The sequence below is a fragment of the Nymphalis io genome, chromosome 23 (genome assembly GCF_905147045.1).
Source record: "Nymphalis io chromosome 23, ilAglIoxx1.1, whole genome shotgun sequence".
NCBI lineage: Eukaryota > Metazoa > Arthropoda > Insecta > Lepidoptera > Nymphalidae > Nymphalis > Nymphalis io.
In genome coordinates this window covers 1951564-1967561 of record NC_065910.1, presented here as the reverse complement: position 1 = coordinate 1967561, position 15998 = coordinate 1951564, and the positions used below count along the sequence as shown (strand labels likewise).

Genomic DNA, 15998 nt, shown 5'->3' with positions numbered 1-15998 from the left:
TACTGGTGGTAGGGCTTTGTGCAAGCTCGTCTGGGTAGGTACCACCCACTCATCAGATATTCTACCGCAAAACAGCAATACTTGATATTGTTGTGTTCCGGTTTGAACGGTGAGTGAGCCAGTGTAATTACAGGCACAAGGGACATAAAATCTTAGTTCCCAAGGTTGGTGGCGCATTGGCTATAAGCGATGGTTGACATTTCTTACAATGCCAATGTCTAAGGGCGTTTGGTGACCACTTACCATCAAGTGGCCCATATACTCGTCCACCTTCCTATTCTATAAAAAAAAAAAAATAATAATAATAATTTTTCAAACATTCAAGTATCCATTACTATAGATAATATCGAGATAAGTTAAAAAAAATCATTCGAATTCAAACCTAAAAAATTTCAACTATAATTTCATAAAATACTCTTATTGAAATGTTTTGTACTCCGAAAATACTTACCAATCATTCGATTGTTCCATTTATTCTTCATTCACTCACATATCATAAAAATAAATTTTATAACTCTTTTTATCTATAATGAAAATTTAGACACACAGCTAGTACGAAAAACTGACTAATCATTCGGTCGTTATTCTCTCCATTCATTCACTCACAGATCAGCGATCCGTCTTGTTCTCGCGTTAATATCACGACTATATCGTTGGCGGTGAGCCAAATGTTGAATGTTAGGGTTTGGATATAATCGCACTACTAACATATTCTAATAAAATTTAATTTTATTTCGTGAACCATTACATGCATCAGAATAAAATTATCACTGCAGTTTGGAATATTATTATTATTGAAATGGAATACATTGGTCTAGCGGGTTGCTTTTAAGATCTCAAGGTCCTTGGCTCAAGGCCCGGATCAGACCATAGAAAGAGTTGATTTTTCTTTACAGAAATTGTCTATAGTTTGTCATTTTTTGCCGATTCTTCTTCATATAATCTACATTTTCAACCGTTAGAATCATATTAACTATTGTCATATTGTATTCCTAGCCCATTTAAATAAAAATATTTTTTATTTCACTTACGTAGACTTATAACGACGTAAATTAATATAATATATCAGTGTGACTAAGCCCTTATTCATGACCTAGCAAAAAGTTTGAATGTTACTGAGACCATTTATATTTTCTTTTTCAAAAGAATAATATGCCCTTAATGCCTTTTTGTTTATAAATTCTTGTATTACATGTCAAAGCGTTCAAAATTCCATTGACTTTGAAGTACCAACCTGCTTATATATTTCTTCTATATATTAAGGCTATGGCATTGTACCCTGAATTCTAATAAAATCAAAATCCTTACTGAATAACATGAATAGAAATTCATGTTATTCAGTAAGGATTTGGAGTTGAAACCGGGGCAAGTACCACTGAATTTTCATATGCTTAGTTTGTGTTTATAATTTATCTCGTTTTCGGCATCGAAAGAACACATGGTAAGGAAACCTGCACGTGGCGTTTGTAAATCAGCCTCGTGTATCCACCGACCCGCAACAAACCGACCGACCCGCATAATTCTCCTCAAAAAAGAAGAACAAGGCCTCACCAGCAGTGAGACATTTACTGGTTGTTATTGTAATTTTCAAAATATCGTCGATTTTATCAGGTTAAAGATGAGGAAGGTGCAGCTCAGAAAGAAATTTACACAAAATCCTCCAAATTTATATGACAAACGTAAGTTAAATTTGGAGGAGGAGGCAGAGAAAAAATTACTTAGTCCTGATATAAAGTTTTTATATCCAAGTAATCGGAGTTATGTTCTTTTCACATCGATATCATATAAATTCGGTCTAGTGATTAAATGATCGTGAACTCACCTCCAAGATCTCATCACCGACTTTGATAGGCGGTGACGATTTCGCCGCCGCGCCAGCTGGGTGCATGCCGCATATGAACACAGCCATGCGACTCCTGTCCCTGTGACCCGCGAGGCTGAGACCGAGTCCAGCTTTCGGGGTCCTCTCCAACTTGACGACCACCACACTATCCCCGAGAGATGCATATTTCTTCTTGATTTTATCTATGAACAAAAATATCACATCAATCAATAAATCCGGCAAAGTAATCAATCATGAATCACCACATGAATCAATCGATAGATGTTTTATTTCATCGGACGATCAATCAATTTCGTCCATTATCATAAAGGTATCCTTTATGATAATGGACGAGTGTTAATAAAGTTAAAATATTCGTATACAAACGAGTAACTGACGCTAAATAGTTGTTTCGTGAAAAATATTTGTTAGTAATTTTGTACACGTGTTGTGTTTGTAACTGTTTTCATAATCGTGGAGGGTATAATGTTTTAATTGATTACATTTAATCCATCGATATCTCGAATTCTTTATTGACTATTTTATGTTAAATCTCCAAGTATTTTAAAAAAGTATATCAACATTTTGGTTCAAATATGCAAGTGATTTCAAGGAACTCTCCAATTAAGCGTAAAGAGGACTAGAAGTGAGTACGCCAATAGAACAAGAGGTCAGGATTCAACCAGAGGCTTTCATATCGCTAGGTGGCCCTTAGACAATCGAGTTTTGAAAATATAATTTGTTTATGAGAATTATGAAATTTATATAGACGACTATGATAGTTACAAATGTAACAATTTTTCCTTTATATACTGCAAACGCCAGTAATTAGTGGTAACGCTTTACGAATCAAAAGTATTTCTAAAAATATATTTAGAATATAAGCTTTTTTTTCATGATGGAAAAATATGCTTTTAAATGAGATGATTTGGTAACAACGAAAGTTTGCGATTTAAATTTATAAAAAACTTTCCATGATAATGATTCACTTCACATTCACATCAAACAGTAATAAAAAGCTGTTGTTACCAAAAAAAAAGTCTATACATACAGGCTTATTTGAAAATTACATTGGGTACATAACCTAGTAAAAGTACAGTAACAGCCTGTGAATGTCCCACTGCTGAGCTAAGGCCTCTTCTCCTTTTTTGAGGAGAAGGTTTGAAGCTTGTTTCACTCCGCTGCTCTAATGCGGGTTTGTGGAATACACATGTGGCAGAATTTCAATGAAATTAGACACATGCAGGTTTCCTCACGGTTTTTTTCCTTCATCGTCAAACAAGACATGAATTATGAACACAAACTAAGCTCATGAAAATTCATTGGTGCTTGTCCGGGTTAAGATTCACGCATTCTACCCACTAGGCCATCTCAATAACCTAACTATATAATTTTACATGAGAGAGAAATCGATATAAATATTGTAACAGTTCCGATAAAATGGACTTATGTGAAACGTGTAGCTAATTAAGGGATTTTAACAATATTGTACTTGTAAAATTAAGAATGAACAAAATCTACACATATGGAGGCTACAAGTAGTTATCCATTTTACAAGATTAAATTAAATTCATAGTTACCATCGGCTTGGAACAGAGATTCTAACGAAAAGAACCGGCAAGATAGTACCATAGGTAATAAAATACAATGAAAGGTATGTTATATATAATAATGGTTGTTCGTGTTATTCTTTAACATTATTTTACCTTGATGAAGGAGATATCCAGTATCACAGTTCTATATCTAATACAGGAACCCTTTAATAGTTTAAATGTGCATATATATAAATCAAATCAAAATATTATTTAATCAAGTAAGCTTTATAAATATACATATTAGATTTTTATATCGCATATTTGATATGTCGAAGAATGACGAAGAATTCCATTCGAAAAGAACACACGGAGAGGTTAGGCCTAACAGTCAGAATCATACTTTCGTTCAGATCATTTAGTTCATCATTCCCTTGATTTTCCGTAGCTAAAAACAAACCATTTTGCATATTCCGCTGTATTTTATTATGCAAAACAAATAATATTTAAATATAATATTGGAATGTATGCATGACGTTACAAATAACAAACGTTACGTGTTTATTTCGGTATAGAAGTTAACAGCCGGACCAGTATGAAATTATTTACATACGTATAATTAAACTAAACGGTGCGTCCGCTTCGTTCTTTTTTATAGAATAGGAAGGCGGACGAGTATATGGACCGCCTGATGGTAAGTGGTCACCAATGCCCATAGACATTGGCATTGTAAGAAATGTTAACCATCGCTTACATAGCCAATGCGCCACCAACCTTGGAAACTAAGATGTTATGTCCCTTGTGCCTGTAATTACACTGGCTCACTCACCCTTCAAACATGAACACAACAATACCAAGTACTGCTGTTCTGCGGTAGAATATCTGATGAGTGGGTGGTACCTACCCAGACGAGCTTGCACAAAGCTCTACCACCAGTAAAATTCGTACAGCATTAATTTAAAAAAAAAAACAGGTATAAAACTACTAGACTAAGGCTTTTTCGCCTTTTGCAGAGAAGGCTTGGAGCTTATTCCACCACGCTGCTCCAATATTCGTAGAATATTTTTATCAGACTTTTGTAGGTTTTCTCTCGAAGTTTTCCTTCATCGAGATGAATAGCATGTTTTATATTAAGCTTATTTATGTATTAATATAGTTCCCACGTTGAATTTAATAATTGTATTTTTTATTTCATTTATATAGAAACTTTTAACTTACAGTTTTGCTGGGATGTAATTTATAAATATTTATAGCTTTTTCTTTCAGATTCTAAAAAAAATATCCTGGCTGTTGACAGTAAAAATATAAAATATTCAACGTAGGCCTGTTTTAATTATCAAAATTTTTAATCTTAATCTTTGACTCACTTTGCCAACGTGTGTTGTATTAAAGTTTAATTTGACAGAGTGCCAAAATGTTTGTTATTGGTACTATTGTTACAACGAATGAATAATTGCAACATCGTATAACAAAGTACAACGCGTCTTAATATAGTAGTATATATAGTAGCAGCCTGTGAATGTCCCACTGCTGGGCTAAGGCCTCCTCTCCCTTTTTGAGGAGAAGGTTTGGAGCTTATTCCACCACGCTGCTCCAATGCGGGTTGGTGGAATACACACGTGGCAGAATTACAATGAATTAGACACATGCAGGTTTCCTCACGATGTTTTCCTTCACCGTCAAGCACGAAATGAATTATAACCACAAATTAAGAACATGAAAATTCAGTGGTGCTTGCCCGGGTTGTACCCACGATCATCGGTTAAGATTCACGCGTTCTTACCACTGGACCATCTCGTCTTAATATTGAGTACAAATTTAAATTTTTAAACTACAATGTCGATTTTGATTCGACTCATTAATTTGTCCGTTTCAGAAAATGTTATTTTTGTATAACTATCTTGACTACCCCGATGGAGTAGTAACTAACTTACAAGTTTGCAAATCCCGAGGTCCTAGGTTCAAACACAAGATATTAAAACATTTCACCTTCTATAATAAAACAATAGGGTGACATAGTATGTACATGGCAGTGTTATTTTCTAGTAAAGAAAATCTCAATGCCATGTACATACTATGTCCTACTATTAAAACAATGGTAAATAGTATAAGCATTATTTTGGTCTCCACGATACAGTTTTACTACTGTGACACCGATAATAATCTTTTTTTTGCTTAATACCTTACCAATGTGCAAACTCAGAATGTATACCTTAAAGTCACTTTTATAATTTCCTATGTACGTTGCATTATAAGCTATGTATATATGTTTTAATTAAAGATAAACTTTTTCAAAAGACGATAAATCCTTTTTCAATTGCTATTCTCCTAAAAATCAACTTGTACGGACTCCTTATTTTTACACGGCCAAAACAAGGAGTATAATGTTTTGCAAGGTTCATCTATGTAAGTTTCTTTATTCCACCTTTAAATGCTTGAACAAATTTGGATGTACTATTAGCTATAAAGTTATTCATTCAGGACAGTTTATTTTTTATTATTTGTAATCAATATCATTTATTTTATTGGCAAAATTAATAGCTTCATTAACTACAATAGTGCCGTATATACTTGAATTCCACCCTAGCATGTTTTATTGTATCGATCAAACATAAATACTAAAGGTAATCTTCAACGCTTAAATTCGTTTTACAAACCCGGTTGTTGGAGAATCGTTCCATTATCTACACTTTTATACGTAACGAGATTTCCTTCAATGGTCCTTTTGGATTGGTTTATTATATAATAAACTAGTTTCGTCTCGACGAATCGCTGAACGGTTTTCTAAAGACCGTTACAACATATACACTAATTAGAAGACCGTAAAAATAGTTTCACATTACTTACTGGCCATTTATATTAGTTCGTGTAATTTGAAAAAAGAATGTTTTTATCGTCTTCTATTTCCACGCACCATTCGTTTTTTTCGCCTTTGTGGTCATCTCATTAATGCTTATCGAAAGAAGATCGCTGCCGTGCGCTGGATTGCTTATTGATTGTGAAATATCTAGTCAGGTTTTTTTTCGAATATAAAATGACATTGGTAAACTCGGAGAAATGACAGATTGATTGTTAGTTATATGCTAAGTTGAATAAAAACTTCGCTATTGCTAAGTAAAAACCTCAGGAATTTTGAAAAGTGATTGTCCATAACTATAAGATCTATCGCGGCGGGATAGAGGCATATTTTTCAGCCAGCCAGAATACAAGCAGTTTCATTTACGAATAATATTGGTTCCCACTAGTTTTAACTTGTTAAAAATATATTTATAAGTTTAGTTAGATATTTAAAAGCTAGCTGTTATAAACTGTATCTTCTTCGTTGTCCAAGCCCTCTTCCCAGGTCTCCTTGTAAACTTTATAAATATTATAAATCATACATAATAATAAATACAGCTATTAAGCAATCCGTAACAACCTGTGAATGTCCCACTGCTGGGCAAAAGGCCTCCTCTCCCTTTTTTGAGGAAAAGGTTTAGAGTTTATTCCACCACGCTGCTCCAGTGCGGATTGGTGGAATACACATGTGGTAGAATATCAGTAAAATTAAATACATGCAGGCTTCCTCTCGATGTTTTCTTTCACCGTAAAGCACGAGATGAATTATAATCACAAATTAAGCACATGAAAATTCAGTGGTGCTTGCCTGAGTTTTATCCCACGAACATCGGTTAAGATTCACGCGTTCTTACCACTGGGCCATCTTGGCTTCATTCAATCATCTTGTCCTAAAGTTGGTCGAAGTTAGTTGTCACGAAAGCAAAAGACATGATAAACTGAATCCATTTCATCTCTAATTTATTCGGCAAGCGACTAAAATATTCGGCTTCCAAATAATGACTGTGCCATTTTTAATTGAAACATTTAGACTTAGTAGATGTAAAAACGCCTTTAAAAACAGTATCGTCTTATTATCTTTACTTTTGAGAGTAGGGCCTGGCTCATTTTCCTCTTTTAACACAAACAATTTCGAATTTTATCCTTTTATCTCTATTTTAAATAGAGGTTCTCTGTAATAGATCGCTGTAATAAAAACCTTTGCATAATTTACAATAAATTTGCTTTTTAAGTTATTATGATTGTGCCCAGTAAGGACAATATTAAGGATAAAGGTTAATACTTCATTTCCATAAGAACTATTTACACTCAAAATGAAAAATAGTTACCGTACAAATCATGACCACGTGGAATGGTGGTCAGACTCCTCCACAATATAAAAGAGTGGGAACACTTTCAGTTCTTCTCTGGCAAGCGACGTGTACTACTAAGGTACGATATTTGTTATTATTTTGTATAATACTATTGTATCACTGTTATAATCAAGAAATAAGTATTAATTTAACTTTTCATATATCACATTGTTATATATTATTACATAGAAAATATCTAATACGCGCAATCGTGTCATTGTGCACTTATTGGATCAATCTTAGTTTTACGCTACGTAGAAATTTTGAGTGTAACAAATTTATTTTATTCCATTATATTTTGTTACAATTTTAGTTGTTTTTTTTTCTAATATCGCATATATATTGCAAAATTAGAAAGAGTGTCTTATTTAAACTTGATACAGTAACATTGAAAACCAGTTATAATTTATTCGGTAAGTTGCTAATATTCTTTACATAAGGTAAAAATATCATAATTTTTCGCAAATATATCGATGGAAGAAGCAATATATCATAACCCTGAAAACTATAAGTCAGGTATACGCCGTGCCAAAAACTTTGCCTTGTATCAAGTCAAGGACGTCCACTTCTCAGTAGCGAGATTCGAAGTCTTAATGACGTCGAAACTTTCCCGAAATCCACTGTCAGCTGTTCAAGATCAAAGTTTTCTTCGTTTACAACGGTCACGAGTTAGACAAGTTGAATAACTTGGCCAAGGATTTGGTGTCTGTTTATACAAATGAAATGGTTACGTATATTTTCGAATTTAGCATTTTTCATCTAACTTTTTTTCAGCATTACAATAAAATAATAATTATATATAGATAAAATCAGCACTTCAGAAACTTCTTAGAAGGATAAATGGAAACATATCACAATCAAAATAGATTTTCATATAATTTTATGGCTTATATAAAGTTAAATGCCTTTAACTAGATTCTACCGAAAAGAACAAACAGTTAACTTAGCAGTAAGTCTCTTCTATCAATGAATGCCAATATATTTCATTTCATCATTTAAAATGTACTTTAGTACTATTGTTATGGTCTTGATTAAACCACGTGCTTCTGGGTCAAGAGTCCTCGGTATAGACTCATGTATGGCCCTTCAGTCCTAAAGATGAAATCGATATAGCATGAACGGGGGCAAAAATGTGATCGGAGTCTTTTGAAGAATTATATATATCATAATTATAAAAGAACATTTTAATTATTTATGAATATTCACGTCAATTGTCTAAATTTTAAAGGGGTAAAGTTTTTAAGGGGAGTTTTAAAGGTAATCGCAATCGCAGTTATATAATTAAAATATATATCTTCTCCGAAATGCACTGCATCTACTTGTATAAGTTTTATTTATAATGGTTTAGTAGTTTTTCAATTAGACATCTCCTCGTTTCATTTTTATAAATAATTGTCAACATCGTTAAAATTCTTCTTTGCGATATAGAAAAAAAGTAAAGACACATACACATGTACACTTTGCACTCACATTTAGAGTGAAATTTTGATTTCATCAAAAATCTGAAAGTTGGTGATTTATATACTTTACAATTCAAGATGTTGTTAGCAAGCAATCAAGGTCCTTTTATTAAAGAGGTGAAGGTTTGGAGCTTAATCCACCGTGCCTAATATGGGTGTGGTGGATGCACATATGACACATTTCACGATGTTTTTACACAAATGAAGCAGTTCAGTGGTTGGCCTGGATTTCATCGTACGATCATCGGAAAATATTCACGTACTTCAACCACTGGGTCATTTTAGCTATAAACGCCAATATTAATAAGGCAGTAAAGAAAGTCTAATTAAATGAGATATGTAGCTTGGTGGAGGGAGTTATTTCAGAATGATATGGCATTTGGAGTGCCCAATAAACAAGAGAGCTTGATTAATGGTACAGTTCTAGATTGTTTGCCGCAATAAAACTCTTAGTAAAACGTACGTAATAAATAGCATAACTGAGTTATGCTATTTATTTCTTTTTTCAAGGGCTTGGCAGTATATTGGAGTTAATACTAGGACATTTATTTGACTGTGACAAAGTGACATATTGTGCTTCAGTACATACTAAAATAATAGCAACGTGACTTTGTGTACTAAATTATTATAAAAAAAAATTTCACTTAGTTTATTTTGTATGTACTTTTTTATAAACATACACACCCATACAATAAGCTTTCACAATCGAAGCAAACATTTATATTATTATGTATCTAGTCTTCTCATTCCTTTTTTTCTTTTTTCCCTAATAATTAAGAATTAATTTCTCGTTATGCCGATTTATTGTTATGTGAAAGAGCGAGACACATAGCTCAAGTTAATATGTTGTAAAACTTTACTTATATAACGACAAAAGCCAAGAGTCAAAAAACTCGCTTGTTATTAAAATAATATAATTATATTTTATTTTATCAGCCTTATTAAAATTTCTCCCTTTCTGTTATCTGTGTCTGTAACATTTGAAAGCAGAAGATATTGCTTTGTAAAACTATATAACAACTACACAAAGCTTATGAAATCATTATCTTTATTCATATGACAATTTATACATTAGGTATAAAAATAAAATAACAATAAAACTTTATTCGACAAAAAAGTAAAGAAAAAAAAGATTTTATTTTATTATCTGATTTCAATCGTCATCATAACTTTTTCATTATGGTTTTCCTATTGGGTTTTTTTATTGTAAGTTTTAATTATTAAGGCAATTAATTAGTAAGGCAGACTGGCAAATAGGCCAACTGGTTGTAAGTTGTCATCTAATTGTGAGAAATATTAAGCATTCCTTGCATCGCTAATGCGCCTTGTGAACCAAGATGTTATGTCCCTTGTGCCTGTAGTAACACTGGATCGCTCACTTTTCTAATCGGAACACAACAATATGAATTATTGCTGTTTGGCGGTATATATGTTGAGTGGGTATTATCTACCCAGACGGGCACAAAGCCCACCGAGTAAGTGATTCACTGGCTGAAAAAATATCTAAAAGTGACAAGCAAGTCTTGTTTTGATTGTTTTTTGTGCTTTTAATATCTCTGTATGATACGTTTCCAGATAATCAGCATTATTTTATTTAAAGTTAGCCCAGTGTACTGCTTTCAAATTGGCTGACTTTAGGTCCTGTCGTATAACTGACGGGAATTCTGTTGTGTTGATTCCCAGCCACATTACAACACTTTTTCTTTTTATGGGCTAGTATATGAAACGTCAACAGCCATAAGACTTCATCCGTCAAAATGAACGTTTCTTAAATATTTTAGTATTCCCCAATCCAGTAGTTTGGGAACCTCAAGCGTACCTATAACGAATCTATTGTAAAATTATACAAATTCGATATATTATAACAATGTTCAATAAAGCAAAGTGACTTGGCAAAGTCAAGTACCGCAAGTTTGGAAACATCTGACCTATATAAGTTCGGGAACCCACTTGGGCGTAACTTGTAAGGAACGGTCGTGTACTTTGCGCACTGTTGGCTCCGACACGGTTCAGTTTAAGTGATAATTTTTTTGTATAATGTTCTTTATTTTCTAGGCATATACTTGGCTGCCAGAAAATACTTTTTTATATATTTCACTGAACGCAACTTAAATTTTGATAAGTAAAGGTTTTATTTATTGCAGGAAGTTACGCAGATAGTTGGACTATGTAATAGAAATGGTTACTATTATCCACATTAAATCAAATAAAAAAATATTCAAATAGACTTTCTCAGGTAAGTTTGAGTAGACAAGTACTACCACCGGTTCGGAATTGACCAGGTTGATTCTACCTAGAAGAACGATGACATTTATTCGTACGTTATTACACGACAAAATTATCTTTATTTTAACAAGACGGGCTGGTTGGCGTGGTTGGTAGATACTTGCCTTTCACGCCATGGTTGTGGGTTCCACCCAGGGCAGACATTTTTGTGCATGAACATGTCTGTTTGCCCTGAGTCTGGGTGTAATTATTTATAAAAGTATGTATTTACAAAAGAAAAGTAGTATATATATTTTTTTTTATAGAATAGGAAGGTGGACGAGCATATGGGCCACCTGATGGTAAGTGGTCACCAAACGCCCTTAGACATTGGCATTCTAAGAAATGTCAACCATCGCTTATAGCCAATGCGCCACCAACCTTGGGAACTAAGATTTTATGTCCCTTGTGCCTGTAATTACACTGTATTAGTATATGTAGTATATCAGTTGTCTGGTTTCCGTAGTTGGTGGCCGTGTGTGAATAATGTACCAAAAAAAAAAAAACCAATATATTCTCTTTACCGTCAGTAAATTTGCAATATGGAATATAAATATTTAATAATTAGTGTAAGCCCAGTGGTCGAAAGTCGAATTGTTTTCCGGTTGAAAGGGTGAGTGAGTCAGTGAGACTTGACAGGCACATATTAGACATGACATCTTAGATTGACGATTTTCGTCACTAGCTGAATTCACTAGTCACTAGCTAGCTTTTGCTAGTAGACACTAAAATTAAAAAATATAATAACATAACAGAAAATACTAATAACCATTTTTTACACCGTTAATGCTTCGCAAACTGTTTGTTCATAGAAAGCCGTTTATTTTTTTACCGTATGTCCTTGTTAAACTCAATCATCGTTCAAAAATGGAACACAGCAGTACAAATATTCATGTTTGAATATAGAACGAATGTTACGTGGGTGGTTCATCCCCAGAGACCTTACACAAAGTTCTATCATCAGTAATACTCTCAGATCGTTTTAGTTCAAGCAAAAGTCTATGCATGTATATATCGTATATCACTCTATCAGATTACTATTTAAACTACACCTCTACTTACATTTAGTTGATTATATAGAAAAATCTTGTACCACTCGTTATTGACGTGGAACTTTTATTCGCGTCAGAATAGTTTCATTTTAAAACGTTACATATAGAAATGCTACACCCAAATTGCACTTTAAAAACATAAGACGAAGAATGATTTAAATTTCTGACGTCTGAAACTCAATCGTCTTTGGTTTTTTAATATTCGAATGAAATTTGGAAAATCTATACAAGTTAAGCTTGAAAACTTTAATAAAAAATAAAATACGCGATCGCGATACGTAAACGAATATTGAGAAGTCAATTGACGACGAACGAACGTTTATCTTGATTCCATTACGCGATGTAAAATGCCACTGTCGCGAACAAACGCGTCTAGACGAAAATAATATTTTAAATATACGAAAAACATCATTACTTACTTTTTGTGCAATACTAATTCTTCCGATATAATAATATACATTAAACCTTAGAAACGAAATATAGTTTTTATATATATATATATAAGCCGAGATGGCCTAGTGGAAAGAACGCGTGAATCTTAACCGATGACCGTGGGTTTAAGCCCGGGCAAGCATCAGTGATGCTTGCCCGGGCTTTGAATTTTCACGTGCTTAATTTGTGGTTATAATTCATCTCGTGCTTAACGGTGAAGGAAAACATCGTGAGGAAACCTGCATGTGTCTAATTTCATTGAAGCAGCGTGGTGGAATAAGCTCCAAACCTTCTCAAAAGGGAGAGGAGGCCTTAACCCAGCAGTGGGACATTAACAGGCTGTTACTAAATATAATTTCTAAATAACTATCCGTGAACTTAGTAAAACGTGAAGAATTTAGTATTTTCAATATACAATCACAATAATTTAAATAAGGAGGAATCCTATATACTTAACTATTTCAGGACGACTCTATTAACGTTTATGTTGGTACAAAGTATTATTCGAATTCATTGAAACAAATGCATATTTTCTAGCGATGCTGTCCTTAACTGCTGACCACGAGATGAAATAAAAACACAGTGGCGCGTGCCTGGATTTGAACCTCTTCAAATCTTTATATCATTAGTTAAGTTATATCTTTATTTAAGATTCACGTGTTCCAGTAAATAGGCAAGTATATAAGTCATTAGTGTAAATTTAAAGATGTAATGTAATAGGTTAAGGAAGCATACATTCAGCACACTAATATTTTGATATACGGAAACAGATACCGGATTTTTATTTCCAATATTACAAGTATTTCCACGCAAATGAAGCTTTGAGCAATAAAATGTAAACAACATCAAGTAGCTTATTACAACTCAAAATAATATTATGATAAAGAGTGTTATATTTGTACGTTCGCCGAAATGTTTTGATTTCATTATTAATCTGAAAGCGAATTTTAATTTTATATTTCACAATTCACTTACATTATATAAATTTACAATAAGTGTAGGGATATTTATTACCAGATTTCTAAATCTAACTTAATACTGAATAATCATTGGTCACCTATTGCGTCATCAACTGTCATTAACCAATCACTATCGCATTCAGAGTTTCAGAAACTGAAATCTCATACCGAAGTTTATTTTTCAGTAAATAGCACTTTTTCATACAGCTGTACGCTGCTCAATGCATCACCACACCTTTTAGCTGTATTGCAAACGACATTACTCATAAGGCTAACATCCACAAACAGATAACTCTCCACGTTATAATCTATGCAACTTAATATCATACAAAGTCAATAAAGTAAGTAAGTATATAAAGTAACTACAAAACAGTCATTTTAAAAAACATCGCGATTAATAGTGCAACGTGATCCTGGAGTCGTTGAGCATACATACGAATAACAGTGACCAGAAATATTCGGCAAAGACACAATTCCTTTTTTAAAAATCGAAAAACTATACAATACTTAATTCTATAAATTAAAATATACAATATATTTTTAAAATTTCAGATCTTTTGAAGAATTATATAACGAAGTAAGATATATAGTGTAATAAGTTACTTAAAAAAATGTAACCGTTTTTTTTTTAATCTTAATTATATTTATAGAATTGTTATATAAATACAAATTACTTTTTAGTTTGTTAAATTTTAAATTCTGGTGAACTAGATTTTTATATTTTGTTTTTCATTATTTAATAATCGTTTAAATCTGTCTGTAATTTTTATATAACTTGACATTTTTTTCCTAATATTATTATTTATTGTATTTTAAAATACTTTTTATTAATGTGTGCTTCTTTGCTATTTTAATGTTTTGTCTTTAGCTTTATTGGTTTACGTGTGTGTTGTGTTCATTAATTTATGGTGCTATTATACTGTTTGTTTCCTGCATTTAAATAGATAAAATAATATTCAAATATTCAAAATCAAGGCTCAAGTCTCACAGTATCGTATTTTTAAATAAATGGTATAATAAACAGTGCTGATGATGACTGACGGTTCCTTAACAGTTAAGCGGTACTTTATTCCGAGAAAAGACGAAAACAAAATGCGAAGCGAAGAATAGAAAGGTCTTGAAAATTTTCATTGCAACTGACTAACGTTCCTTAACAATACAAACACTAGACCTACTCTAGTCAAAGCGAGACAAAACCTCGAGTGTGCAAGAGACAGCTTTTTCCTTTTCAGATTTAAATAAAGTCTTTGACTGTGTAACTTGTCAGGCGCAGATTTTGTTATATAACTATAGTGTTTATTAATTTTCGATTTATTACTTCATAAAAAAGAATTAAGCTCACAAATTCAGAAGAACAGAAATAATTTGCCTTAGAAATTTTGTACTCAAATTCGAAAAAAAAAAAAAAATCTCTTATTTAATAAAATACAGTCAATAATAAAAGGATTAACGGGTCCAGAAGGGCTATTTTGTATGTTATGCTCACTACGTATCCCACTCGTGAAATATTAAACTACGTTATAACTTACGTTATAACTTACGTTATTTTAATGATTGTATTCATTAAAATGGTATAATTATGCTATTTAATATCGCATAATATCTAATATTTCACGATTTTCTGCTGTGTGTGTGTAATCTCGGAATCCATCTACTAATCTCGGCTTTATGCATAAAATGAATCAGAATTTTACTTCAATATTGCTTTTTTTAATTCAGAGAGATAATAAATATATTCTACATTCCACTATATAGATTGATTTAGCATATTTTACTTAAATATAGAGTTTTAATGAATTACAGAATTTAGTTGGTGGGACTTCGTGCTCCTAATAAGTACCATCCATGACAACAGCAAAGGTTGACAAACAGCAATACATAGTATTTTTTGTACAGGCTTGAAGATTAAGTGAGCCAGTGTAGCTGCAGGCACAAAAGACATGACATCTTAGTTCCCAAGGTTGGTGGTGCATTGTCGATGTAAGGAATTGTTAAGATTTCTTACATGGCCAATGTCTATGGGCTGGTATAATCGTCTGGATATAAAGGTGATGATCAATTATTAACAGGTGCCTCATTTGACCTATTTTATTAAATTGAAATATCTTTGCATGTACTATGTAAGAAACACACACTTTAGACATCTTCTAATAATTCCAATAATAAGTGAAGCAAAACTGTGGAAGTCATAAAGTGTAAGCAGATTTGTTTATTTACTTATATATTTCATTAAAATGCTTATATATTCATTATAACAATAATTTCCAATCTATAGCAAAAAATAGC

General features: G+C 32.5%; 1 protein-coding gene across 1 annotated transcript in view; it reads right to left on the bottom strand.

Annotated features, from left to right (window-relative positions):
- LOC126777719 (uncharacterized) overlaps nucleotides 1–15998 on the bottom strand; it is a 198032-nt gene that overhangs the window by 43147 nt on the left and 138887 nt on the right. Inside the window, exon 25 of the mRNA XM_050500872.1 lies at nucleotides 1823–2025. Coding sequence (XP_050356829.1) covers nucleotides 1823–2025 — 203 coding nt within the window. The remainder of the gene's footprint in view (nucleotides 1–1822; nucleotides 2026–15998) is intronic.